Consider the following 27,474-nt stretch of genomic DNA (forward strand, 5'->3'; position numbering starts at 1 on the left):
ACCGTAAAGGAAGTCTTCTCCCTCCGGCGCCGCCCTCACAGTCACGACTCAGCCTGGCTGGTCTGAACCGGGCCCGCAGCCTGCCTGGAAAATACCGCTACCGCCCCAGCACCTTGTCTTCCACGCTCACCCTGACACACTGTAGGTGGCGCCTTAGGACGCATTAGTCAGTGCTGCCGCAGACAACCCCTTCCTCCTGCATGGGTCCCTGCAGTCACTGCTGCATGCATGTAGAGCAGCTAGTGGCTAATGTACACCCTGCTCCAACAATAAATGTGTGTGTGTAACCGAAACTGACATCGTTAGGAGTATAGAAGTTCCAGTATAGCTAGCCTACACATACAGTGGGGTTCCAAGGCCACTAATTAAAATTATATTTTTTTTAATTTTTTTAATTACATATATTAAATATTTTTATTTACATCTTTTTTTGAGTGTGTGCATATATATGTATATGTATTACGTCATTACATAATTGTATTTATTTATTTAATTACATACCTTATTTATTTCTGAATATTAATTTTACTTTTTTCAGTTTATTTCCAGTTTTAAATTAGATTTCCAATTGGGTCTCAGACTATTAGAACTAATCCAATGTATTTTTTAATTACATATCTTAAATATTTCATATTATTTTATGTATGTTTCCCCCCTCTTTTCCAGGTTTAAAGTAGATTTTCAATGTGGTCTCAGACTTTTAAACCTAAGCCAGTTGTCATGAACACCCCAAATTTTACAAAGTGTTTAGAATTATAGTAAAAAAAATTAAAAGGCACAAATAAATGAAAAGAAACAAAATAGTCATTTCTATTATATCTCTGTTGTGCGGTAAAGCAGGCATCAGCCCATTGTCTGTCTGAAAAAGAGGAGACAGATGTCTAGCTCAATCGTTCTGATCAGAGACACAAAAAAAACAAGGGCTACAGCTGCCCATGGTATGGAACAGCAATCACACTTTGGTGGGCTGATCCTATTTTGATTGAGGTTGTAAAAGTGCCATAATGTAATTTGGAACAAGCAGAGACTTGCTGAAATGGCCGTGTTGCAGGTGGAGTTATTTCATTGTTAAGCCTTTTACTGAAGGGCACCACTGTAGCTCGTAAATCTCCGCCGCCTAATTTGGAAGAGCAAGGGCAGGAGAGAGCGGTCCGGGCCAGCCAGGCCACTCGCTCAACAACCATAACACGGAACAAAGGGCCACTGCACCGCCATCTTATCAGTAGTGATATTTTTAAAGTTGATTACTGTCTCACATTGCTCCTTCCACAGTGTAATTGCAAATGTCAAGAACTGGCATTTGGTAAAGACACAGACAGCATCTTTTGTTTAAATTTTTTTAAATATTTTGCTGTACTGATGAATTTCTAACAGAGCCACACTAAAGCAAGCTTGCAGTGTTATAGAGTTTGGGTTTCTGTCTCTGTAATACAAATCAGACCATGTTGTGTTCAGTATCTGGTATCATACTTAAATACAAAAAAAACAAAAAACAGATGAATAATATGCATAACATGGAAAAAAAATGCGTACTGTGGTGTACATGGAAATTATAATGTTTCAGGACAGACAGTGTTTAATAGTTTTTATCAACATATTGAACACTTTCTCCCCAACTTAAAGGAACAGTTCTCCAAAAAAAAAAAAAAGGAGAGATTTTGAAGAAATTCTTTTCTGATCCATACAGTGACACTTCAAAGTGACCAAAGCTGTTAAACCACCATAAATAAAATTGAAGTTGTTTAGTTTTTCTCTATCGCTCACAAATTTCATTTGTGCTCATGTTCAGTTCTGATATAGCACCTTTAGATGCGAAGGCCAGAATTTGATGCTGTCGTCATATGAAAAACAGAAGCGTGCGCATTTTTCCAAAATTTCTCTTGTTGTGTTCCTTAAACGAGTAAGTCATACAGGTTTGGAATGACATGAGAGTGACTAAATGATGACAAAATTTTTAGGGTAAACTAACCAAAGCTATAGTTTTTGAATATTTCACCTTACTATATCCATAGGATCTCAGATGCAGCTCAACCTTCAGGCCCTCAACACTCGCACATGATGTGTTTATAAAGCAGAGATCTTGTGACATTCACATGCCCCTCAGTAACGTCCTTCTGGAGAGGCGTTTCAGTAAGAGAAACAGGGTGCTTGTTCAGCGCTGAGAGTGCTTGTGGTACGGGGGACAGACTCACAGCAGCGGAGCCATCACTCACGGCTCTCTGAGTGATGAGGATTGATTTTGCCATGTAGTCATCCATTAAAAAACACACACCGAATTACTCATCTTTTTCTTTTTTCTTCCCCTCTGTCATTGTTCAAGCTCATGCCCTCCAAACAATGACAGAGAGGGAAAAGAGAGTTTGATATGGACTGAAATAAATCTACACACACATCGCTCAAACCAACTCTTTGAAAAGAAAATTCATGGGAAATAGGGTGTAGAGCTTAATGGTTGTCCTTCAGGTCTGTACTTGCCTTCTTTAAGTGTACTTTTGTCCATACTAACACTGTTCTCTTTCTATTTTTGGAGGTCTTCACAGATTTGAGTGTTTATTGCAATGATTGTTAGAGTGTTGGCTTTTGTGTTCTTTAATATGTCATCTCCAGCACACTTTACAATCCCAGCTGTCCACAGTCTGACACTCTTTGCATGTGTTTGCAGTCGAAGATGAGCATCCGTCAACACTGTCACCCAAAAAGAAGCAACGCAACGGAGGCATGCGGAATTCACCCAACTGCTCACCCAAAATGATGAGGTAAGACATTGATTTCAAGACGCTCCCTCCAGCCTTCAAAAGGAAAGACAGGACGGATGGTGCTGGGATGGTGGGAGTAGGAAAAGTGGAGAAGGAGAAAGAAAGTGTGGAGGGAGAGAGAGAGAGGGAGGGGAGAGCAGGCCTTTCGGGCCGAGGCGTTTGAGCTGTCAGCCTGTCAGCGGTTAATGATAGAGCTGAAATATTTCTGTCATGAAAGCAGCTATGAAAAGCTGTTTGAAAAATACTCTGGCTTTAAAGTCTCAGCTGTCATCTCCCCCCAGTCCCGTCCACATGTAGTTCTTAAACAGCGGTGGCACTAATGACTGTGCCAACCAATCAGAGACGCCAGCATGGTTACTTAGCCTCAGGGCTCTTCATCTATTGTGGGAACCCCTGTGAGGCGTGTTCTTCGTACTTAAGGCCATATGTGAAACGTATCATTGCAATCAAAAATGAATTCAAATATTACCTTCCTTTTATCCTGTCTGGTGGAATTAGAATGCTGCTAATTGATTTTGACTGATAAAAGGACTTGCTTTTCGCCCATGTGACCAGGAGACGTTTATGCAGAGGTTGTAAAAATAGCAGAGACAATGCCCTCCGTTTCACATCGTCAAGTGAGAAGGTGTTGCTGAAGGTTTAGAGGAAAGGACAACTTTCTGCAAAGTGATAGCCAACATGCTTGACTCTATGCATGTTTGTATTTCGATATTTTTTTTTTGTAATTTAGTGCAGAGTCAGTCACATTCTTTCAGTTAGTATATAATGCCATTTTATGATGCAGGCTTATTATTGCAGTTATAGTCATATTTAACTTTTTAATTAAAATCTTTTACATGACACATAGTAGTTTTATTTTTTTCTTCAATGTAAAATTTTATTACATTTTTTTACATATTGTAGTAATAGTTGTAAAATGTAACATTTAATTAAAATTTGTTACATAAAACAGCAATTTTTTTTTTCAATTTAATATACAATTTTTTTTTAAATATTGTATTATAAATTAAATAAAATAGGGGATTTTTTGTTTTATTTAACTTTTCATTTTTATATGTAAAGTAATATTGTTTTGTTTTATTTAAAAATATATTTATTTTATTTCATTTTTATTCTTTTCATTTGTGTGCCACCCACAAGGCATTTGTCAGCCCTGCAGAGGATCTCGCCCTTTAGTCTGCTTTCCAAGTGAAAATGATCAATGTTCAATTGTTTCTTTTCGCTCTCGGTTTTAAACAATAAACTGCGAGTGGAATGAAAAAAAAATAGCTTTCAGCGATTGCTTAGAAGGATCTTTGGTTTTTATTCCTTAACTTACAGCACAAAACTGTTTTTCTGAGCAGATTTGAAGGTCCCCGTTTGCCATGTAATGTATGCATCAACTCTTTGATCTACAAGTGATAATAATTCTTGGGAGTTATTTACCCTGTTTTGAAACGCTTCAAAGTGGTGTCAAAGTTTTCTGTGCTTTAGGGTGCCTGTGTGTTCAGCTGGCTCTTGGGTACTGGATGACAGGTCCTCTGTTCTAGGTGTAAGCTTTTTCAAGCCAAAGCCCTGCAGCGAAACATCAAAATTACCAAAGGCAGACCCTTCAACCTGTGCCCTCCTTGTCAATATATTACAACATACATTAAATACCTCGCCTTTACTAGGTGTGTTTTATGCACAATGAAAAGCGATTGTTTGAGGGAGCCTTAGGGATACTTTATTCAACAAGCAGGAAAGGGAAAAACAGCCAGCGTATACCATATCAAGTATGGTTTTTACAGACTTCTGCGCCTCCAGGCCGTCATAAATAAATAATGATCAACAGATTGGCTGTGGGTTTTTGAAAAGCATGCCTTTGTCAGTTTGCATGATAGGGAAAATTTTCAAAGCGAGGAGCTGCTTTCATAGGCTGCTGGTGAGGGATTCGGGGAGCCAGTGACTGCCGAGTGATGCGCTGGAATAGCTGAACGCTGTTTGAAAAGCAGCTCTCCCGGCTCTCAACTTCTGTTCTCTCTTGCTCTCTCTTTCCCCAAATGCATGTCTAGGATGCTCCTCTGGACATACCAATTAAATGGAGAACTTTCTGTCTCGCTTACGGTACCTGGTAGTTTCCTATAAAGTACTCCAAGCCTTTTGTTTTCAGATTAAATGTCTGTTTAAACTGAGTGTTTTTGGCTTGGTTCTTTGCAAAAATGAAATCAAGTGGAAGGTGCACCAACGTTCAAAACTTTGAAACAAGTCATGGAGTGGTGTGGACCGGTGGATTGTGCTTGTGACTGGCAGGCGACTCTGACAGCGGTTGAGAGATAGTTATCTTGGCAGAGGTGCACTACACCAGTCAGTATACTTAAGGGAGATTGAAATGACAGAGGTCCGCAGAAACACACGCCACATAATGAAAAATTCAGTCGGGGTGTAAAAGCACTAAATGCTTTCACTGTTATTAGCACCTGCACACAGCCTGATGTCATCTCATGCATGCATGCTAATTGACACATTTCTGAGGTGATATTTTAGCAATCAAACACAGTCGAAACAGTGCGTCAGAGAACTGTGTCACTGAATTAACCTGCTTAGGAAGGTTAGAGAGAAAAAGAGAAAAACAATAATTATGAGGTTTGTAATATGACCAGAATTTGCACTTTTTTACTACCACACATCCATTGTTGAATTTTGTATATGCAGTAGTTGAATTTGAAATTTGGCTTCAGATGTCAGTGCAGTTATTTTAGATGTAAATTAATTTTCCAGGATATTATCTGAAGTTATGCAAATATGGAAGCTGAAGCAGAGGTCCCATCATTCATTATTAGAGTGATTAACAAGGGGCTAATGCAATTTACAAACCTCATTTAGTGTTGTGATAATTACAGCATGTTACAGAACAAGGCATAACAGGCATGGTCAGTTAAATTACATCACATGCATAAGATAAAATAATACACCCTGATGTTAATGAATAAATAGCTATTCATTGCATTTATAAATCCTGTAATTTATTGAACGTCTTTTATACATAAGCTTCAGATCTTTGGAAGAAGTGTTATACAGTAAATCCACCCTCCATGAGCTGTTTCATATATTAATTATGTGTATGATTAATACATTATAAAACAAAATCATCTCCTGTCATTATCAGACAGGACTGGTTTAAAAAAAAAAAAAAACCTTTGTAAATGGCTGTTAATCTGTGGATAATATTATTAACAATAGCTGGGTCGAGCAGACTCTGAGAGAGCATGTTCCCCTGTAGCCACGTCTCAGAGATGGGGCTTTGTTGTCTGCCCCGAGGCCATTTCCTCAAAGCCAGCCTTTTTGGCCTGTCTCTGGCCCGGTAACATGCTGCACGGTGGGTTTTAGTTGACAGTTTTTTGCATTTACAAGAGTTCTGTGGTTTCTCTCAAAAACTGCCATCAGAAAAAGTGGAGTATTAATTCAAGTGTCACTGGGGGAGACAAATTATAACATAACTTTATTAAAATACAAACACATAGCACATAGAAATGACTCTGGTTCAACAGCCAAAAGAAAAAAAAGATAATAGTTTTTTGTTACTTTTATATCAGTATATGATATCAGTATATGAAATTCACTGTATGTTGTACCAGTAGTTGTACAGCACTTAAGTCATTTTTATTTTACTACAGTATATAATTATTATTTCTTAGCAAAAGAAAAACGTGCCCATTGAGACATCACCCTTTTTTGTGCTTGAATGTTAATTTTCACAGCTTTTACAGGCATCGTCGTTAGGAAATATGATGGCCAAACAATTAGACATTCAAAATCACTGCAATATTAATGAATTTATATTGTCAACTAAATCGTTGCAAATATATTGTGAATATTTAATATATATCACACATCCCTAGTTTTTTTATTTTTTTATAATTCACAATTGTTGGACAATTCTAAGGCAATAAATTTCATCTGCATAAAATTGGGCAACAAATGACTGACTTTTTGTAATAACACACACACACATATATATATATAAGCTCTGTTAAAGCTTTTACCGTTGGACGCATGACGTCAGGAGCGATACGGAGTAAAAGCCGGTAATTGGTGTTCCATTCTGGTGCCACTCAGTCACTGAAGTGCTCCGGCTCCATCTCTACCACTCCAGTGCTGTCACCGGTGCGGACGCTTTGATGACTCCGCATTCTTGGCAGCCCGGAGAGAGCTGCCGTTATGAAGGAGTCCAAGGCACAAATTCAATCTGACAATGACAAGCCATGTCAGCACAGGCCTGTTTACTGCTTATTTATTGTCAATAGACGTCTGGTGAGATGTGCCGTACATGTTTTCTTCTTACACATTTTCTCCTCCTTATGCTCTATTTCAGACATGACCCTCTGCTCATTCCGGGAAATGAGCAGATTGAGAACATGGATGCTAATGTGAAAAGATACGACTCTACTGGAATGTTTCACTGGTGTCCATCCAAAGAAATTGAGAAGGTCATTCTGGTAGGTACAGTACATTTTTAATTGCAGTGTTAATCCCACTTTTAATGTCTCTTAAAAGTGTTTTACTAAATTTTCAGGTTAAGTACTATCTTTGATCAGACAAGAACATCCAAGCACCACCTTGTCACAAGATTTTTTTCCCCCCAGAATTTATCAAATTAACTCTCTTTAAGTGCAATCTTAAGAACTGTAAGTGGCATAATGCCATATTTTTTATTAACATCCTATAATATTCATGCAGTATTGCACTATGATACATCACCCTAAATAAATCATAGCAACAACGCGGGGAAGTGTTGTTGGAAGTGAAGTTAATGTGCTGTTGGGACAGCATGTTGAAAAAAGAAGTGTAATAATGGGAGTAATAATTGGCCAGATTTTCATAATAATATCTAATATTTCATAAGAATATTGATATATAATTTATTTTCCTATTCATTTGTTGTGTCTTCCAAAATGCATAATAAACATGATTTTAGTCCTGGTGTTCTCTACAGTGGACATACATGAAATCAATATCCTGTTTCATAACAGGAAGTCATATTTTGGTTTGAAACCCCATAACGTTTTCCTGAGATGTTGATTTATGACAAACAATTTGAAAATGAATCAGATTTAAATGATAATTACAAAATATTATCATATTTCCATAAGGATGTACAATTTGATCACTAAATTAATGTCAGCCATTTTTAAAGACCAAGCAGAGGGAGTGACCATGGAGAAACTTCCAAACATTTGGTATCTCTGAAAAGCCCTGAATGTGCTCTCAGCTCTGGACAGGACATCCAGACTTAAAACTGTGACATGTGAGGTCTCAGAGAAATTCACTAAAATATAATGTTCTCTACAGAGACAAAAACTCTATAGCTGGGTACAGTAGTCAGCATTTGAAGTGGATCAAAACCTTTCATCAAAGTTGTCCTAAAACCTAAAACCAAAATTCGTTCTTGTCTTAGGACAACTTTGATGAATGTTTTTTATAATTTTTTTAATATAAAATATGAATAATTTTTAGTGTTGTACATTTTTCATGTATCACATTATGGGAATCACAATTTTACAGACATCACTGACTCCTCAGTGTACCCAAGTAAACTTTGAAATGTTTGAGAAGTGTAAAATGTATTTTGCTATTGTCTTTTGTGCACAGTGAACTTACATATCTATGCTTATTATTAGAATATGTATGCAATTTTGAGCAAGTGTATTGTATTTTTCCCCTATAATGAAAGTAATGAAAAACATCCCAAACATTTTTGTTCATGTTGTGTATTATTTGCCTTGTGCACAATGAACCAAAGTGTAAGAATATAATGATTATTATTTGATAATAATATGATAATTATTTTGTGGGTAAGTATATATTTGCTTTTACTAAATGAATTGAATTTCGAGTAAAAGTCCTAAACAGATGTTTTTTACTCATGATAATGTGCTTGAACATGCATAAATGCTGTTGCCATTTTCTACAATGATATTGTTTCCTCTCTTTAATTATTATTGTTGTTTAATGTGCTTTTTCCTCACAATTCCATATGGTGTTATTCAAACTTAATTGCTATTATGTGATTACATTTCAATCAATTAAATACAACATTTACAATTTATGAATTGAATTTCGAGTAAAAGTCCTAAACAGATGTTTTTACTCATGATAATGTGCTTGAACATGCATAAATGCTGTTGCCATTTTCTACAATGATATTGTTTCCTCTCTTTAATTATTATTGCAGTTTAATGCGCTTTTTCTCACAATTCCATATGGTGCTATTATACTTTATTGCTATTATGTGATTAAATTTCAATCAGTTAAATACAGCATGTACAATTTCTGTCCTTTTTCATTTTAAACAATATATACTCTACTCCTGCAGCTCAAGTTGTTTTTGTATGGATGGCAATAGATGAGCTCGTATTCCATTCTTGCTGATGAGATTGTAACTGTTGTGTTTGTTTCTGGCTTTTTCATCACAGACACGCAGCGAGGCCTCCATGACGGTTTTAAGTGGACATGTAGTAGTCTGTATATTTGGAGATGTCACGTCAGCTTTAGTGGGGCTTCGAAACTTGGTGATGCCTTTGAGAGCAAGCAACTTCCATTACCACGAGCTAAAGCCCATCGTATTTGTGGGCTCATTAGATTATCTGAGAAGAGAGTGGGAAACCCTTCACAACTTCCCCAAAGTCTCCATCTTACCTGTGAGTATACGCATTGAAAATGAGTTTTTACACTTGGAGAAAAAAAGATATCTGTAAATGTTATGTATTCACGTGACTCAAGGAGTAAGACATTACCAGCTTTTTGTATTGAAAAGTGCCACCACAATTTGATTTCAAGTGTTGATGTTCTGGCAGCAGGTTTCTCTTGGCCGTGTGAATCTCAGGCTTTGCTTCCTGCTTTAGTGCTTGTTAGCGTTGACTTGACTGTGTATGAAAAACGCAGCCAAAAAGGTGCCGTCAGCAAAGGCTAGCCTTTTAGATTAGACTACATCTTTTCTTCCCTCAGCACATAGTTAGATCAGCTGAATGTCACTGCCTTTAGAAAAGTAAATACTTGTTAACTAATTTCCCTGAGCTCCTGTGCCGTCTTTAATTTGTTTTTCCCTTTCTTCCTCTTTCCTCTCTCTCTCCGCTGAAGGGTACACCATTAAGTCGAGCTGATTTAAGGGCCGTCAACATCAACCTCTGTGACATGTGCGTTATCCTGTCAGCCAATCAGAACAATATCGACGATGCTTCACTGCAGGACAAGGAATGCATCTTGGCAACTCTTAACATCAAATCTATGCAGTTTGATGACAGCATTGGGGTCTTGCAGGCTAATTCCCAAGGTAAGGAGTGGCCAAGAATACTTCAGTGCATAGAGAATACTCCTCAAGAGCTTTAGACTGTGAAAACAGTCATCTACTGTGTGCTTTCAAAGACAACAAGGTCCAATTATCTGCTCAAATGATTAGATAAAACAAGGGAGGACATCAATTACTAAAGAATAAAAGCATGACTGGCATTTCATATGTTTGTGCATTAAGAAACACAATAAAACAGTCATTTAGACACTTTATGCAAACATTAAATAAGAAACAAAATTTCAGAATTTCTGTTTCATGCATATGTATGTTCATTATTAGAATATGCATGCAATTCTGAGCAAGTCTATTATATCTTTCCCCTGTAATCACAGCTCTGAAAAAAAGCCTCCCTAACGTTTTTGTGCAGATTGCGTATTTGCCTCCAATTGCTGGACCACGGCAGATTTGTTTGCCGACAAATTGACTCGAACAGATTGTTTATGCATTCAGATAAACATGTAATCCTCTTGTGCCCATCAGGATTCATCATCATTAAACAGACTGTACAAATCAGCAGCTTCACTTTCTCAGCTGCTCTTCATTACGTAAATTACATACACCACACAAGCTGGCCCACAACAATTAACATTTAAACCATTATTGAGTATCCACTTTTTGCATAGAAAGATGGATTTAAAACTTCAAAATGACAGCTTTCAGATGAAATGTGTCCCAATATTGTCCCAAAGGCTCATGCTGAGCAGTGTGTAGAGTTGAGGAAGAGCTCATCCCTCTGTGGAGAATGATAATAATAGCTTTTAATCATACTGTTGAAGAATAGGTCATTATCAGACCCTGAAGGAATCTGTTTGCAGTGTCTGTGCTGATTTTGGGGAATTCTGTGGGTTTAAACATTATAAAGTGTATCAAGTGGAGTTGAGAGTACTACACCCTTATTGGTTACTGAAAGCATAATCAATTTAGCTGAATTATTAAAAAAAATTGCAGGAGTGGCAGGGGATGTGTAGAAATTTGTGACTGATGGGCATTTCTAGTTCTGTGGAAATCTGTGCACAGATTCCATGTGGTCCAGGTCATTACTACGCTCTCAATTCATTTAACTCAACATCTGGCATGATCAACAGCCGAGCAATGGTGTGTAATAAAGATTTATTTCATTAACACTGAGCGTACTAGAACATATTTTATCTCACGAAGAACAGATTTCTTGTTCTCAGATTATTCCCAAGTAAACTTTTGCAGCAATAGAAATAACAAATGATTCACATTTTTCTTTCAGATTGTAGTTCCAACTGGGCATATAGTTATTTATTATGATTCTTATTAATGTTACATAATTAAACATCATAATTTAATTGTCTTTAAGGCAGAAGAATCTATATATAAATGTATTTAAAAACTGATCATATTGAAATCTCTATGAGATACAGGTGTAACAAATTACATCATATCACATCATCTTGATAAATATTCTTGCCCTTAGCACCTCAACGTTTCAGTGAGGCTTGTTAAACTTGTGCAGAAGGTGTTATTGAATAAATCAGCTAGCCTTTTGCCAGGAGAAAGTACTACACAGTTTTTTTTTTCAATAAAGTACACAAAGTCCAAGCTACATAATGCATTACCATTGAAAACTACAACACAAGGCAGAATTTAGAGCATGACTTTAAGGTTTGTGTGCATGTCTGTGTGGAGGGCGCATAACTTCATGGAGTGTGATCGATGTGCAACAATTAAAGTTTCACGAGACCAAGTGAAATGTGCTTAGGCTTTAGATAATAGTGTATATATATATTTTTTCTTTGTTAAATTGAATGTCAATGTTGACTAAAAGTCTGGGAATTTTAGTCTAGTTTTAGTCAATTGAAAGTCAATTTAGTCATGCTGCATAATGGTTCAAAATTATAATCACAATTATTTTTTATCAAAATTATGATTACTGATCAAGATTGTTGATTGTCCTGATTTATTATATTATCAGAAATATAAACACACTTTCTACATTATGAAAATTGGTAAATGTCAAAAGCTGAAACAGTGATATTCCTAATATTAATTCCAATAGTTTCAAATTATATTCATGACTTTTTTTTAAACAACAAAAAAGGTTTTGTATCGTGTAACCATTTATTCAGTAACCAGTAAAGTTTTTATTTTTTAAAATCTATTTTAGTCCTTTTTTTGTCAACAATATTGTATGTTGATAGTCACATATAATGTTTAATGATGTCTCTGACATTTTCATCTCCTATCCATAAAAATTTGATTTTGTTAATGAAATTAACACTAGTTTCAGTGGGTATCTAATATTCTGACCCAAAATTCTGCTTAATACTGGCACTGTAACCAGGTATTTGGTTCCAGAGATCAGAATATTGTCTTAATCTGGTTATGACAGAATATGAGCAAATTCTGATAAATATCAGAATATTCTTGCAAGTATATGCAGTCATTTAATTGTTTAGATGCTTTATAGTGCAAAATACCAATGTATTTATTTTAAAAAAGTACAATCAACAGTACTCTTGCTCTTGTTTATTGGTATCAAATTGCTCTTATTTATCAGCTGAAGCAAAATACTTTTCAGTATGCCACATGGTCGACACTGACTGTCACTGCATATCTGATGTCCTCACAATACACAAAACAGGAGATGGGATTATTATCTGCACATTTAAAACAAAGTCTTAAAACAGTCTCTTTGTTGTCTATTCTTCTGTTTAGAGCTACAGAGAGAGTTAGTCTATTGAACTTCCCCACTGAAAAGGACAACCCCTGTTCAGAATCCTGCAGCCCTTTGAAAACTTTGTGACCTGAATCTTTTCCCTGCATTATGTTTGTCACTGTAAAAACTATACGCTTGCATTTTTCTTCAGTCGATGGATGTCAAAACAGGGCCAATGCATTATGCATATAGCATTACTGATTTAAAGTGTTTACTTGTCAGCTTGAGGAAATGCAAAAGTGTCAAGTCATGTGAATTCATACTCTTGTCACTCCTGCTTGTATTTCATGGCATTTCACATAAAAGGTTTTCAGGATCCACTTCACCACTTTTATGGTAACAAAATGAACAGCATATAAAATTTATACCTGCTAGTTGATGGAAGGCAGCAAATGCTAAATATGCCTGAGCTGACCCTTAAAAGTGGAGGATTTATATTTCACTGTTTTAGACTAGCGTGTGGTATCCTGACACCACAAACTCTGCAATACGTTCTCTACATTTAGCATTATACAAAGAAAATCTTATTTGTATTGGCTGACTGTTATGCTACTGGTTTGGTCACCATTGCAATCCTTGAATCTGTTTTGGCACCATAAGCAGAGTAAAATGTGACAGTCGTTTTCCTCTTTCTCTTCCAGGTTTCACACCTCCGGGGATGGATAGGTCATCTCCAGATAACAGTCCAGTGCATGGCTTAGTGCGGCAGGCATCCATCACCACGGGATCAAACATCCCGATCATAACTGAACTTGGTGAGACGCGACTGGAGTCATACAGCTAACATGTCAAAGTCAAGTGTGATTAGAATCTAAACTTCCTTATGAAGTGTGTGTCTGTGATGTGTGTAATGGTGCACCTGAATATTTCACTGACTTGGTCCTCATCAGTTGTGCCTTTAATGCACTGGAAGAGACCTAGACTTATAGGGAGTGAAAAAAAGCATGTAGTAGCAAAATGGATCCATTTATAAATAACAATGAGGGTGGCACTATTCCCATGGTGGGGGGACTCATGAAAGTTTTAGATCTCAGAGGGCAATATAAAGCACCAGAGACCAGTCGCTCCAACTCTCCACTGACCCAATTACAGCGAGTTACACTAGAAAGGCTGCAAAAGAAAAATTGCCTCACAGACGCTTAAAACTTCATGCAAAACACACTCCTCACACGCACACATACACGTATGTACTACTGTCCTCTTAACATGAGATGCAAAAGTCCTTCTCCCTGAGGGGTTGCAAAGTCTTACATCTTGGACACATGGGGCCTGATTTACTAAAGGTTTCTGGCATTTTCATATTGGTAGAGGTGAAACAAATATTTGAAAAAGAAAAAAAAATAGAAAGAAAGAGCAACTCAAGAATAATCAGTATAATCTTATACGAAGGCTGTTCATATCATCTGTCATTAAAGACATTGACTAATACTTGACTTTAACTAATCTGAAAGCGTGAGTTTGACTTTGAGTTGAGAGGATATTTCAGCCTCTTGACAATGTCCTCCTTTAATTCAAAAAGAGAAAAGCTAGATATTCAAGCTAATAATAATAATAATAATCATGCTAATAATCCCAAGAATTGTAAATATGATAAAAGTGTAGATAACGTGAGTTGCTACTTGTTTATAGTGATCTGAATTGGTAATTTCTTAAATTTTCCCATTCTGTTTTCCTGTAAATAATCATTGCTGACAGGAAGCTCAATTTATTATTTTTTTGTTTGTTAGTTTTTATGAGTTAATAAAAAAATGGAGAATGCATTGTATATATAAATCATTTATAAAATTAAATGAAATTCAATTGTTGAGATGAACTACAGAAGTGTGGGGGCTTTTTTTTTTTTTAGAAACTGATACATTTATTCCGAATTTATCAGAAGTGACAGTACAATCTTTTATGTTAATACAAAATATTTCTAGTTAAATTAAATGCTATTATTTTTGAATTTTCGATACTGAAAAAAGTATCATGTTTTCCACAAAAGTATTAAGCAGCACAACTGTTTTCAATATTGATAAAAAATAAAAAAAAATAAGAAATGTTTCTTGAGTACCAAATCAGTATATTAAAATGTTTTCTCAAGTATCATGTGTAATGTAAGTATCATGTGAAAATTCATCTTTGCATCACAGGAATACTAAAATAGAAAACAGTTGTTTTGATGAATTCAGCCTTGGTGAACATAAGAGACTGCATTCAAAAACATTAAAAACTCTTACTAACCCAAAACATTTTAACTGTAGTGCAGTGCTTCTCAACTAGTTTGGCCATGGGACCCACATTTTCCCATGGTCATCAAGCCGCGACCCACTTTATGATATATACTCGTAGTTTCTTTTGCACTTTAGTGAAATTATATACTGCATGCGCCGCCGCATTTGCGCGTGCGATTGAAGAGTGCGTGCTACAAACACAGTATAACGTCTGACAGGACAGGATAGTTCATTTTTCTGAGGTGGGAGACTTTTTATTTCATAAGAAGTTAAAAAAAAATAATGATAGAATAATGAGAATGACATTAAGCCTGACAACATCTCATCTGACCGCAGATACTGAATCGGGACAGCACGTTTTTCTCAGGCAGTCTTTACTTAAACGGGGTCCTATTATGCTTTTTCACTTTTTCAACTTTAGTTAGTCTGTAATGTTGCTGTTTGAGCATAACTGATTTCATTTGCTTGGTAACAGCCCAAATGCAAGAATTTGACTCAAAAGATGGTGCACACTTTTAGAAAAAATGGCTTAAAGGTAAAAATGTGCATAAAACTTGTTGGAAATTATTCATTTCTATCACTGCTGTGAACTGACCACACAGAATATGAAGAATGTAAAAAAAAATTCAGGAGTCAGCTGTCCACGGCAGTCCCTAAGATGTCAGCAAAATAACACACTCAGCAGAATATCGTCTAATTACCGTTATCGATAAAATCCCAGAAAATTACTGAGATATCATTTTTTTGTTAATATCGCACACCACTTATTTATGTTATTTAATTGATATAATAATTTATTGATAATAATTGTTTAAATTAATATAACAATTAATACTTTTGACTCATCTATTTTCTTAAAAGTGGTTTCAAGGCTGAAATGGAAAGTTTATCATTTTATAAAACTTTTTGTTTTTGTGAAAACTTGTATCTGAACTGAAATTATGCTTTTTACAGTTTAATATGGTACTATAAACATTGCCCTACCCCGCTCATATGGTATTAATTTTATTTGTGCAGTTCTTAAAAAAGGTCTTAAAAAGTCTTACATTTGAGCTTAAAAATCCTGCAGAAACCCTGTCTTTGCACAGATTGAAAAATGTTTAGCCTAAAGGTAACGTAAAATTCAATTAAATGTTATTCACCGCTACTTTTTGAAACAACTTTATCAGCAGATTCTCTACACAAGCAAATCATTGACCGTAAATGGAGCGCTTGGTAAATCAGGCCTGCAGTATTAGTGTTGGAATATGTGCGATTACACAAGAAACATGTGGAAAAACTTGTTGAAAGCGATTTGTTTTCTCTTCTAAATGTTTCATAGTAATCTTTCCCTTATTTGCAGTGCAGTAGATATGTAAGCCTGTACGACATCCCCGTTATCGTGAACAAACACGGCCGAACTGTTCCATGGAGTTCTTACAGAAGCGCTTCATCCTGACACTGTACCTTTAGATTTCTAATCCCACTCTTGACATGATACTCTCGTTTATGCTTTCTCTTTCTCTGGCTTTGAACTTGTTTCAATAACTGTCTCCCCTCAACACTGTTTTATCATCATTAGCTAAGCCTGGCAAACTACTGCCTTTGGTTTCATTCAGTCAGGAAAAAAACAGTGGAACCAACATACAAATGATAACAGAACTGGGTAAGCTGCGCCTTTGTCCTCCGCTACTCTGATGCACTGCCTCCTTCATCGGCTTGCCTTGATTTTTCTCGCTGCAGCTGAGGCCTGCTCCCATGGCATCACTTTGAACACATTTTTATCCTTAGTTCTGGTTGAAATTGACTTGTTTTTTGGCCTTTTTTAAAGATTTTTTTTCTTTCTTTCTCAGAGCATCACTAGGCCTTTGATCATGCGAGTCTGTCCTTGTGGCTGTATCCATAGCATCTCCCTGCTGTTCAATATTTTGGCCCGGGCTCCTTTTCATCAGCGGCCTGTCTGAAAGACTGACATTTCTCTTCCTTAGCTCACAGAAAGTCTGGGAAGAAATCAAATTAGAAAAAAACAAACAAAACAAATCAAACCTTGCTTTAAGCTGTTTATTTTTATTTATTTATTTTGGTGCTGGCCCTAATCTCTGAAGCATAGATTTTGAAAGGGGGTGAAACAAAGATTGTGTGAGGCTGTTCAAACCGAGCAGGATTTCAGGGCATTGTCTCTATACATTGGCGGCTAATTGCAGAAGCATAGATTTTGAAAGGGGGTGAAACAAAGATTGTGTGAGGCTGTGTTCAAACCGTGCTGGATTTCAGGGCATTGTCTCTATACGTTGGCCGCTGAGACCATACCCAATAGCCTCAAAGCAATCTGACTGCTGCTGCTGTCCAACCAAAGATACCAATGTTTAAAAACGGGTTTGTGTTTTGTTTTGTTTTTCTTAATATTATTTATAAGTGGACCTAAATTTTTACAATAGTGCTCTATAACTTGACTTTTTTCCTACAATAACATTTTGATAATTGTAAATCACTTCAAGTAATAGTATCCAAAAATAAAAATGGTCATCCTTTATAGATCTTTGTGTTGTTCCAGATACGTAGAACTCTCTTTTTTTGATGCAACACAAAAAGAGAAATGTCAAAGAATTATACTAGTCACTCTTCTCCATGCAATTACGATGGATGGGGATTGAGGCTTTCAAGTAAAAAAAATTTAAAAAAGCATCCAAAAGCTTAATAAAAGTAGGTCATAATACGTGTATCCTATATTACACATCTTTTGATGTCATACAATAGCTGTATGAGAAACAAAGTGTAATTTAAGTCTTTATTTACTGATGATCTTCCCCTCTAATGATTCGTTAACCGCTGTGACTGAATTATTGAGTCAGTGAAAAGGATCAGTCCAATTTTTGACCAAACTATTCAGATCAGTTTTGTGAAGTGATGATTCATTAAAAGGATCTGACTCAAAAGAACGATCCAGACATCGCAACTTCTCTCAGAAACAGAATTTTCATTTTTAACTATCCCTTCTAAGTTATTCAGATTCACAATTTTTGAGTACTACATTGTGCAGATATCAATATTTCAATCTATATTAATCTCCAGAACGCATGCCCACTGATGTGCATGCAGTTTTTTTTGCTCATTGTTCATTTGACATCATTAACCCGTTTATTGCTGGTTGGTGAGACACTCTTCACCCTTTGAAAGACATTAGTTGACTCTTCACAGTTCTTCTGCACAGTTGTAAAACGTCTCTCTCTGTACTGCAGTGAATGACTCCAACGTTCAGTTTTTGGACCAAGACGATGATGACGACCCAGATACGGAGCTGTATCTGACCCAGCCGTTTGCCTGCGGTACCGCGTTTGCCATCAGCGTGTTGGACTCCCTGATGAGTGCGGTGAGTTAGTGGCTAAACAGCTGCCACGTTGACACCTATTTACTGATTTGAATTCCTTTTAACAGATTAGCATGCATAAATCCATTAAAGAAATTATCCCTGCAGAATAAGTCGATTCAGATCCTTTCATTGTGTGAAGGATCCTTCATATTATCTACTAGGCTTCAGATGATCTTTTCGTACGTATTCAAAAGCAGCCAGTGATTTGGTGAACAAAGCAACCTGTCAAAAGGTGCACAGTCATTTCTCTCCCATCATGGCATGTCATATAGAATTACATGAAGGCATGTCTCACTGCTAATCCTCTGAAATAATGTATAGGAAAGAGACATCCTCCGGCTGTGCAGTGCTTTAGATGTAGGGCTCAGGCGTTACCAGTAGGCAGAGGTTGGTAAATGAAATGCCACATTGATCAGACAGCACTGTCAGCAGCGGTGACATCAAAAGGAAAGTTGTTGCCAAGACTCCTGATATAATGTGTCATAAAATGAACTTTCAAGAGTCTTATTAGATCTTTTAACAAGGTAAGTGCTCAAGTTTTCTTTAATGGGATGCCTTGACACGCAAAGGTGGGCGTCCATGGGGTCCAAGAGCTCTAATCTCCTAACAATGTCATCTTGGGTAGATTAGGAAAGATACCTTTTTTCCCTTTTTCCCCGTTCTCTCTTCTTCTTTTCTTCCCCCTCACCACATACGACCGCTGCTATCCCCTTATCCATATGATGGCTTAATTCCAGTACCTTTCACTTTGAGTGAAGCTAGAACAAAGCAGCCTTCAAGTGCATTTCACTGTGGACAAAGGTGAAGCCTGCTAATAGACAGCTCTCATCCATCATTCGGCTGAATGCTGCTGTCAGGGGCCTGGAGAGGTGTCACTCTAGTGCAAGCTTGCCGCGACACAGCCCCCTGGTGCTCACACAAACGACCTTGTGGTCTTAGTGGAATCTTTTATTTTTATACGGTAATCATTTGACAACTTTATCATCAGTGATACCGAAGAACATTTGATGGACAAGATACAGCGTGGTCTACAAGTCGGAAACCACTTTAAAAGTCAAGGATACAGAATCAGATTTAAACTTGGAATTAAAATAAAGTTTTAGGATTTAAAATACACTACTGTTAGAAAGTTTGGGTTCGGAAAGATTTTTTTAAAGAAATTAATACTTTTATTCAGCGTAGACACATTAAATTGATCAAAAGTGACAGTAAAGAAAAAAAATAAGCAGCACAAATGTTTTCAACATTGATAATAATAAATGTTTCTTGAGCAGCAAATCAGCATATTAGAATGATTGCTGAAAGATCACATGACACTGAATGTAATAAAAGTAATGATGCTGAAAATTCCACTTTGTCATCACAGGAATACAGGTGCATCTCAATAAATTAGAGTGTAGTGGAAAAGTTCATTTATTTCAGTAATTCAACTCAAATTGTGAAACTCGTGTATTAAATAAATTCAATGCACACAGACTGAAGTAGTTTAAGTCTTTGAAAGACTTAAACTACTTCAGTCTGTGTGCATTGAATTTATTTAATACACGAGTTTCACAATTTGAGTTGAATTACTGAAATAAATGAACTTTTCCACGACATTCTAATTTATTGAGATGCACCTGTAAATTACATTTAAAAATATATTAAAATAGAAAACTATTATACATTAAAAAATCTTACTGACCTCAGACATTAAATGGTAGTGTATAAAAGTTATGAGGTGAAGTGAATAAGAAAAATAAAAGAGTCTTGAAAGAATCTATCTCAGTTTCCGCAAGAATATTAAACGGCTCAACTGTTTTCAACAATAATAAGACAGTAATAATAAGAAACATTGCTTGAGCACATCACTGCCTTAAATCTTTCATGGTATTTCTATATCCAGTGCTGGGTAGATTACTTGCAAATTATGGTCCGTTACTGATTACAAATTACATGAAGTAAATTATAGTTAGTAAAATAATCTGGATTACACATATATGTAGGTCACTATTTAAAATGTGACATCGACCATGTTAACAAATGCAGGATTACACAGATCATCATGTTTTACTTACACATATAAACATATTATCATTAAAGCAAACATATTCAACTATTCACCTAAACTGTTAAAAAATGCAAAAAAGAAGAACTTTCACTAGTGGTCTCAGACTTTTAGACCCCACTGTACAAGACAATTGTTCCCAACTTGTTGTGTTATGAGATCTATTCTTCATTGTATGTAATCTGCAATTAGCTACAATAATGATAATTAAAATGTCCTCGTGTGCAAAACGCTCCCCTGTTAAGCGTGGCTGGTGTTACCAAAATGAATGTGTGTGGGGAGGAGAAGACGACGACAACAACAACAACAACAACAGCTGGCGTAATTGCATTCCCGTGTCTCTTCCCTTCCCAGGGAGTGAAATGAGAAGAGACAGATCAGGGTCTAGATAACAGTGCTCGGGACAGCTCCAAAATCCTGACTGTCTTGAGTTGTGACTCTAATGCTGCTCACATCCGGATCCTCTCTTTTATCTTGGCAGACATACTTCAATGATAATATCCTCACCCTGATCCGGACGCTGGTCACAGGAGGCGCCACTCCGGAGCTGGAGGCCCTGCTGGCTGAGGAGAACGCGCTGAGAGGTGGCTACAGCACGCCGCAGACGCTGGCTAACAGGGACAGGTGTCGGGTCGCCCAGCTGGCCCTCTACGATGGGCCCTTCGCAGACTTGGGGGTAAGTGGGCGGTTAAGAGGAGCTGACACGTTTTGGCATTTTCCCCAACAGGGCTCATTCCCTGTCCGAGGTCTCCCCTGCCCACTAATGCAAAGTGAACTAGCTGAACATGCAAAGTCTGTGGGTAAAAAAATAATGCTGCCTTAAATCTTTCATGGTATTTCTACTGTATATCCAGTGCTGGGTAGATTACTTAAAAATTATGGTCTGTTACTGATTACAAATTACATGAAGTAAATTGTGGTTTGTAACATAATCTGGATTACACATATTAGGTAATGTAGTCCGACTACTTTTTGATTACTTTTAGATTATTTTTGACCTAATACATTTATCACAAAGACCTGAATGTGATTATAGTGTACCATACTGATTTAAAAATATATATATAATTTCCCAAACTGTGGTTTGTGAAAAAAAAAAAAAAACAGTTGGGTGTTCATAAAAAAAACTAAAAATTAATGAAATCATAAAATGTCAAAAGCTTGGAAATCCCTACATTACATAAACAAACATTAATAAACATGAAAACATGACATTACATGGCCAAAGTCTTCTGGGTTTAAAATAATTTTGTCCAGACTTCCAATATTAATGATAAGTGAATGTCACTGCATATGATGAAGTCAAAGTATTTCACAGCTATGTGTCAGCAGTGTTTAGTAACTTGCATAAATATTGGTCTGTATATAAGAGGTAGGTTCATTTAGAAAGGAACATTTAAAAGAAAAAATTAACTGGGGTGAAAAAATAAATTATGAATAATTTACTGTCATTGTGTGAATACAATGTAATCCATAAAAAAGTACCTGTAATCTGATTATGAGCAATTTAAAATGTAATATATTCTAATTAAAAGTACTTAATCTTTGGGTTCTGATTACGTAATCCAGATGACATGTACTCAGTTACAGTGTTGGTAGTAACGCATTACAAAAGTAATAATATTACAATAGTATATTACTTTAGACGGGCTCGTCCTTTTCTCGGCCCTCACCTGCTAGATCCGCGGCTCTCTCTCGGGGTTCGGAAGCCCCCTGCTCAGGGGTGGGGCTGCTGAGCGGGAGCAGCCCAAGCCGTCAAGCTCCTCATATCGCCAGTCTCAAAAACAGAGCGTTGCAATGATTTTATAATTTTATGCCATATAGACCCATCACATTACCCTCCACTGGATGTAGAATGAGCAGCAATAAACTACATATTGGCATTTTGTAATACTTATGTGGATATTTTGGTGAAAGAAACTCAAAAGTAACTCAAAAGTAGTGTAACGCATTACAATTCAGAGACAGTAATATTGTAATGTAACTAATTACTTTCAAAAGACAGTAACTAGTAACATATAATGTATTACATTTTGGAAGTAACTTGCCCAACACTGCTCAGTTACTACCCAGCACTGCCTGTATCGAAGTAAAAATGCCACATATTTCATTATAGTAGTGTAGACATGAATGAGGCAAACAACACCTGCTCTTACACTCAAGTTGGCTCTGTCATGCCTGAAATAAGCATATGATGATTTGAATGTTATGAATGAACGATTAAAGCACTATTGTGTGTTCTTTTTCAGGATGGTGGTTGCTACGGAGACTTATTTTGTAAAGCATTAAAAACATACAACATGCTGTGCTTTGGAATCTATAGATTGCGAGATGCACATTTAAGTACACCAGGCCAGTGCACAAAAAGGTGAGCTGTCCATTTGACCTATTAACATCTTTATCGGGAGGGTTTTAGCCCTTTATTTCACTCGGCCTATAATCCAACTTCACTACTGGGAAATAACAATTAAGCCCACATTATTGTAAACTACGGCTGCAACAACTAATCGATAAAATCGATTATTATCAATTATGAAAATCATCGACAACGATTCCCATTATCGATAAGCCGGGTCTGCCCACAGTGCACGTCCAACTTCAGCCGGTCGCGTCAAATATTCGTCTTTATCATCTTTATTATTATTTACATTTTTTATGCAGAGATTTAAACTATATTCACTATATACAATGCTTAACACATTTATTAAAACAAATTTATGTAAGGTTTTTAACAAATTATGGTTTGTGCCACTGCTGCTCAGTACTGGTGATTACCAAAATCATTTTTTAGCTTTCTGTATGGGTTAGTCCTCCAATATGCATAAGCTCTTTAGTAACAGTAGTAGGCTGTTTCTAATGCTATAATATAATTATTGCTGTTATCTATGAAAGAAAGACAGAGAGCTTTATAGTGTTTTTTTTCAGATACCCAATTAGTCAAAAAGTACGTAAACAATGCCAGCAAGAACGCAAGCTATGAAGGGCATAGGAGGCCATTTTTGTTATGTGAATAAATAAAAGTATTTAGTTATAAATAAATGACAATAAAAACATTTTGATTTAAAACATTTTTGACAGATTCCTAAAATGTGTTTTCTCTTTATTATGGCAGGTGGTCTAATAAATTGTTAAGCACTGTATGTTTTCATAGCATTCAGTTGGAACGTTTGTTTTAAGGACATTGGGCAGAATGTGGAATAGTGTGTTTTTGTCAATAAAAGAAAAAAAAGAAAATTGTTTGTTTTTAACCCGATTAATCGAAAAAATAATCGACCAACTATTCGATTATCAAAATAATCGTTAGTTGCAGCCCTATTGTAAACCCAGTTCCAACATCTAGCAAGGTGTGAGGTCCCTACCTAGGCAACATACTGTAGGAGCGCAACTGATAAAAGTTTTCACAAATTTATGCTTGCTTGTAAGATAAATTCATATTCAAAAGGACAATTTAAAAAGGAAGTCAGTATGTTTTTTTTTTCAAAGAAATGAATACTTTTATTGAAATTTAACAAAAATTATAGTAAAGACATTTATCATGTTACAAGAGATTTTGATTTCAAATAAATGCTGTTTTCATCAACTTTCTTCATCAAAGAATCCTGAAAAAAGGAGCATCAAAGCAATTTTTGAGCATCAAATCAGCATATTAGAAGGATCATGTGACACTGAAGACTGGAGTAATGATGCTGAAAATTCAGCTTTTCATCACAGGAATTAATTGTTTTAGAATATAGTAAAATAGTTTTTTTTTAATCCTAATTATATTTCACAATATTACTGTTTCACTGTGATTTTGATCAAATAAATGCAGCCTTTATGAAGAGATTTCTTTCAAAAGCATTTAAAAAAGTGTACTGTAGTGTGCCTCATTTTATCCACAATCTAAGGCACTGTGACGTGTCCTTCATGGATAAAGCTACCCCATAGTGCAGTTTGCAAGTTCCGTGAATATTTTTTAGCCATTTTAAACATTTTTAAGTATGATTTTAATCAGTAGTGAAACCAGTACTGATCTTTTTTCAATGTTATTATGTGCACTATGTATTACTATTATTAGAATCCAGCTGTTAGCTTAGCCACATGCTAATATTTGAATATTGGAATCAACTGTAAGAGTCCCTTGTGTGCTTCATGAGAGGATCAGATTATGTGGCACATTTGAATGATAATTAACAGTTACAAGTTACAGACGATGAGGAAACTTTAGATTAGTCATGATGGTAATATATATGTAGATGGAAAACTAGAAGTGGTGCAGAAATTATACACTTTACCTATAAACCTGTTTAATATTGTTCTGCTAAGTGCAAAATAGCATCTTAACATTAAACAAGGTAAATAAATGCTATATCTCTTACATGAGATCCTTGAACGTGTGCAGGTATGTCATCACAAACCCACCTTATGAGTTTGAACTGGTGCCCACGGACCTGATCTTCTGTCTGATGCAGTTTGACCACAATGCGGGCCAGTCCCGAGCGAGCCTGTCCCACTCCTCCCATTCCTCTCATTCATCCAGCAAGAAGAGCTCGTCTGTTCACTCCATCCCCGCCACGAACCGGCAGAACCGCAGCAGCAAAGCACGTGAAGCCCGTGACAAACAGAAGTAAGTTGGCCTTTAATTCTCTCTTTACCCCAGCAGAGTGAGTGTATGTGTGTGTTTGTTCACTTCTGTGGGTTTAGCACGCCTTGTACAGAAAGGATGCGGTGTGTGTGTTTGTACTCCGCGTTCCATGTTCTGTTTGTGAGTTTGCTTCATTGTTATGTGCATGTGGCCCTTGCCTTGACCACACATAGAACTTTGACCATTTGATCATTGCTTATCATTTTCTCTCCGTAACCAGGAACATGTCTGCATATCGCTGTTGCATTTCTACAAACACAATCAACCTGTGAGCTTTTGAAAATAAACTAGAGGTCTGCATTTCAAAAAGTCTGCACCAGTTTAGATTTGTTACAGCACAGGATTAAATTTGGAATTTTAAATGTATGAATTAATAATAACACTATGACATTTGCAGGTCCCATGCAGACCTCTAGAACTGTTTATTTAATGTTTATTATTAAGCTTAATAATGTTCTGGAAATAGAGGCAGAATTTTCCATCAGCATTTGTGTATAGGTAATAAATCATTTTGGTCGTTATTCCACATATAAGAGTAAGGAAACGGCATTAATTAATTTCTTGCCTTCCTGTTTGTCCAATCATTATGTCGGTGTGTGTGAGAACTGCAAATTGCATCATCATGTTTTTAGTCTGTGTTAGTGGCTTATTTTTAGTTATGCTCTAGTGATTTTTTTTTTTATGTTCCAGGTAGGGTTTAGAGACATTATCATAGCATAAATGGTTTCACACCATCCACATGCCTTGCAGGTGCAGAAACTCCTATGGTGTGTATTTTTGTAGAAGCTTTGGATAATTTAAGTGTGGATCTTTTCAAATTTCCAGCTTTGAAACCTTTATCATCTAAATATACAGTCTTCATGAAGCTGCTGTTGTTGAGACTTATCTCTCACCAGAATGAAGGTGCTGCAAGGTATTGTGGGATGTTGTAAAACCCTGCATTGATTTCAGTGCCTGTTACAATACGTGCCTAAAAGTTGTAATTCAAAAAGTTAGAGTTTGTAATAGAGCCCGACCGATATGGGTTTTTTGAGGGCCAATACCGATATTAGGGAGTTTTAAAAAAAAAAAAAGGCCGATATCGATATACCGGCCGATATTCTTTATGTGTGGGCTATATTATAGTACTATATATAGAATGCAGTATATACATAAACAGAATATATATACACATAAACACAGTTTTTGCAATGATTAGGGATGTAACGATTCACTCATGATTCAAATCACGATTTTGATTTCACGATTCGATTTTCTCAATTTTTTTAAAACAAAATGAGATTGAAGACATTATACCGTAAATGAAAAGGTGTCGTATCATTAGGCTATTGCTGCACGTTTCTTTGTGAAATTGAAATATAACAAAACTAAATTGAAATTTTTAAACAAACCCCAAATCAAACAAGTTACACAAATAAAATAAATCTCTTAATATGAACAAACTAAGGCTTTGTCTGTGCTCTTTCCATTTAAAATTAGAGGCAACCATTGGATTTTAATCATGATCCAAACAAAGATGCGGCATACATGTAGCATGAGTAGTTTTTTTTATCTAAATTAGACTGTATAATTTCGAAATTTGAAGCAAAACAGAATGGTCTGACTTTAGTTTTGTGAAACTATATTACATAAAACATCTGCACGAAACAAATACAGCAGACGGGCTTAATGAGACGCAGATTCACTCTCTGACAGCAGGTGGTGCTTATGAACAACAATAATACAGTGTTTCCTGGGTTACCGCTGTAAACAAAGCAGCGCTGCGCTGCGCTTATGAACGCTGCTTTAATATGCATTATACAGAGGCAAGATACCAAGAAAATACCATGTAAACTTTTCTAAAGATAGTCAGTTCTCCTCAGAGAAACTCCTACTCCAATTGTATCGCGATTTGTTTGGCATATCAACCGATTTGAATCGTCACATATTTTAATCGATTTTCAACCGACTCACAGTTAATCGTTACATCCCTAGTAATGATCACTCAAATGTGGTGATGAAACACTTATAATGACGTGACAGAGATACGTAATGGAGGCAGGGTATTTAACAATTTAACAGTACACTTTATTATCCAATAGGAGTCTGACATCAGTGCACTGAACAGTAAAGTTAGTTTATTCAACTTTATTTCCATTCAACTTTATTCCGTTGAAGTTTATTTCACTTCGGAACATTAATTCATGGATTTGCACTACGCCTCTGTCTTCACACACAGACGAAACTTACTAGGGTAGTGTGAAGTGTGACATAATATACCTCTGTAAATAAATACTATTTAAATTCACGTCTTGCGCACTTTAATGCCCTTTGAATATAAACATGTACGCTCCCTTCGAACTGTAATCATGGCAGAATATCCTGTGATGTCCACTTCGCAGGGCATTTACGGTCGAATAGAACAAACCTCTGAAGTGATAAGAGAAACATACAAAATGTGCAGAGCGGGGGGTCGCGAGGGCCAGGATTAAGAACCACTGCTTAATAGCA

The 27,474-nt window shown here is 36.3% G+C and overlaps 1 protein-coding gene across 1 annotated transcript in view; it reads left to right on the top strand.

The window, feature by feature from the left end:
* The window catches only part of LOC107708442 (calcium-activated potassium channel subunit alpha-1-like), a 285,003-nt gene that overhangs the window by 254,291 nt on the left and 3,238 nt on the right, over positions 1-27,474 (top strand). The window contains exons 23-32 of the mRNA XM_016512675.1: positions 2,663-2,756; positions 7,090-7,213; positions 9,191-9,415; positions 9,855-10,047; positions 13,393-13,506; positions 16,526-16,609; positions 18,183-18,313; positions 20,842-21,036; positions 22,610-22,728; positions 24,742-24,966. Coding sequence (XP_016368161.1) covers positions 2,663-2,756; positions 7,090-7,213; positions 9,191-9,415; positions 9,855-10,047; positions 13,393-13,506; positions 16,526-16,609; positions 18,183-18,313; positions 20,842-21,036; positions 22,610-22,728; positions 24,742-24,966 — 1,504 coding nt within the window. The remainder of the gene's footprint in view (positions 1-2,662; positions 2,757-7,089; positions 7,214-9,190; positions 9,416-9,854; positions 10,048-13,392; positions 13,507-16,525; positions 16,610-18,182; positions 18,314-20,841; positions 21,037-22,609; positions 22,729-24,741; positions 24,967-27,474) is intronic.

Source organism: Sinocyclocheilus rhinocerous, unplaced genomic scaffold (assembly GCF_001515625.1).
Source record: "Sinocyclocheilus rhinocerous isolate Xijiao unplaced genomic scaffold, SAMN03320098_v1.1 scaffold295, whole genome shotgun sequence".
NCBI lineage: Eukaryota > Metazoa > Chordata > Actinopteri > Cypriniformes > Cyprinidae > Sinocyclocheilus > Sinocyclocheilus rhinocerous.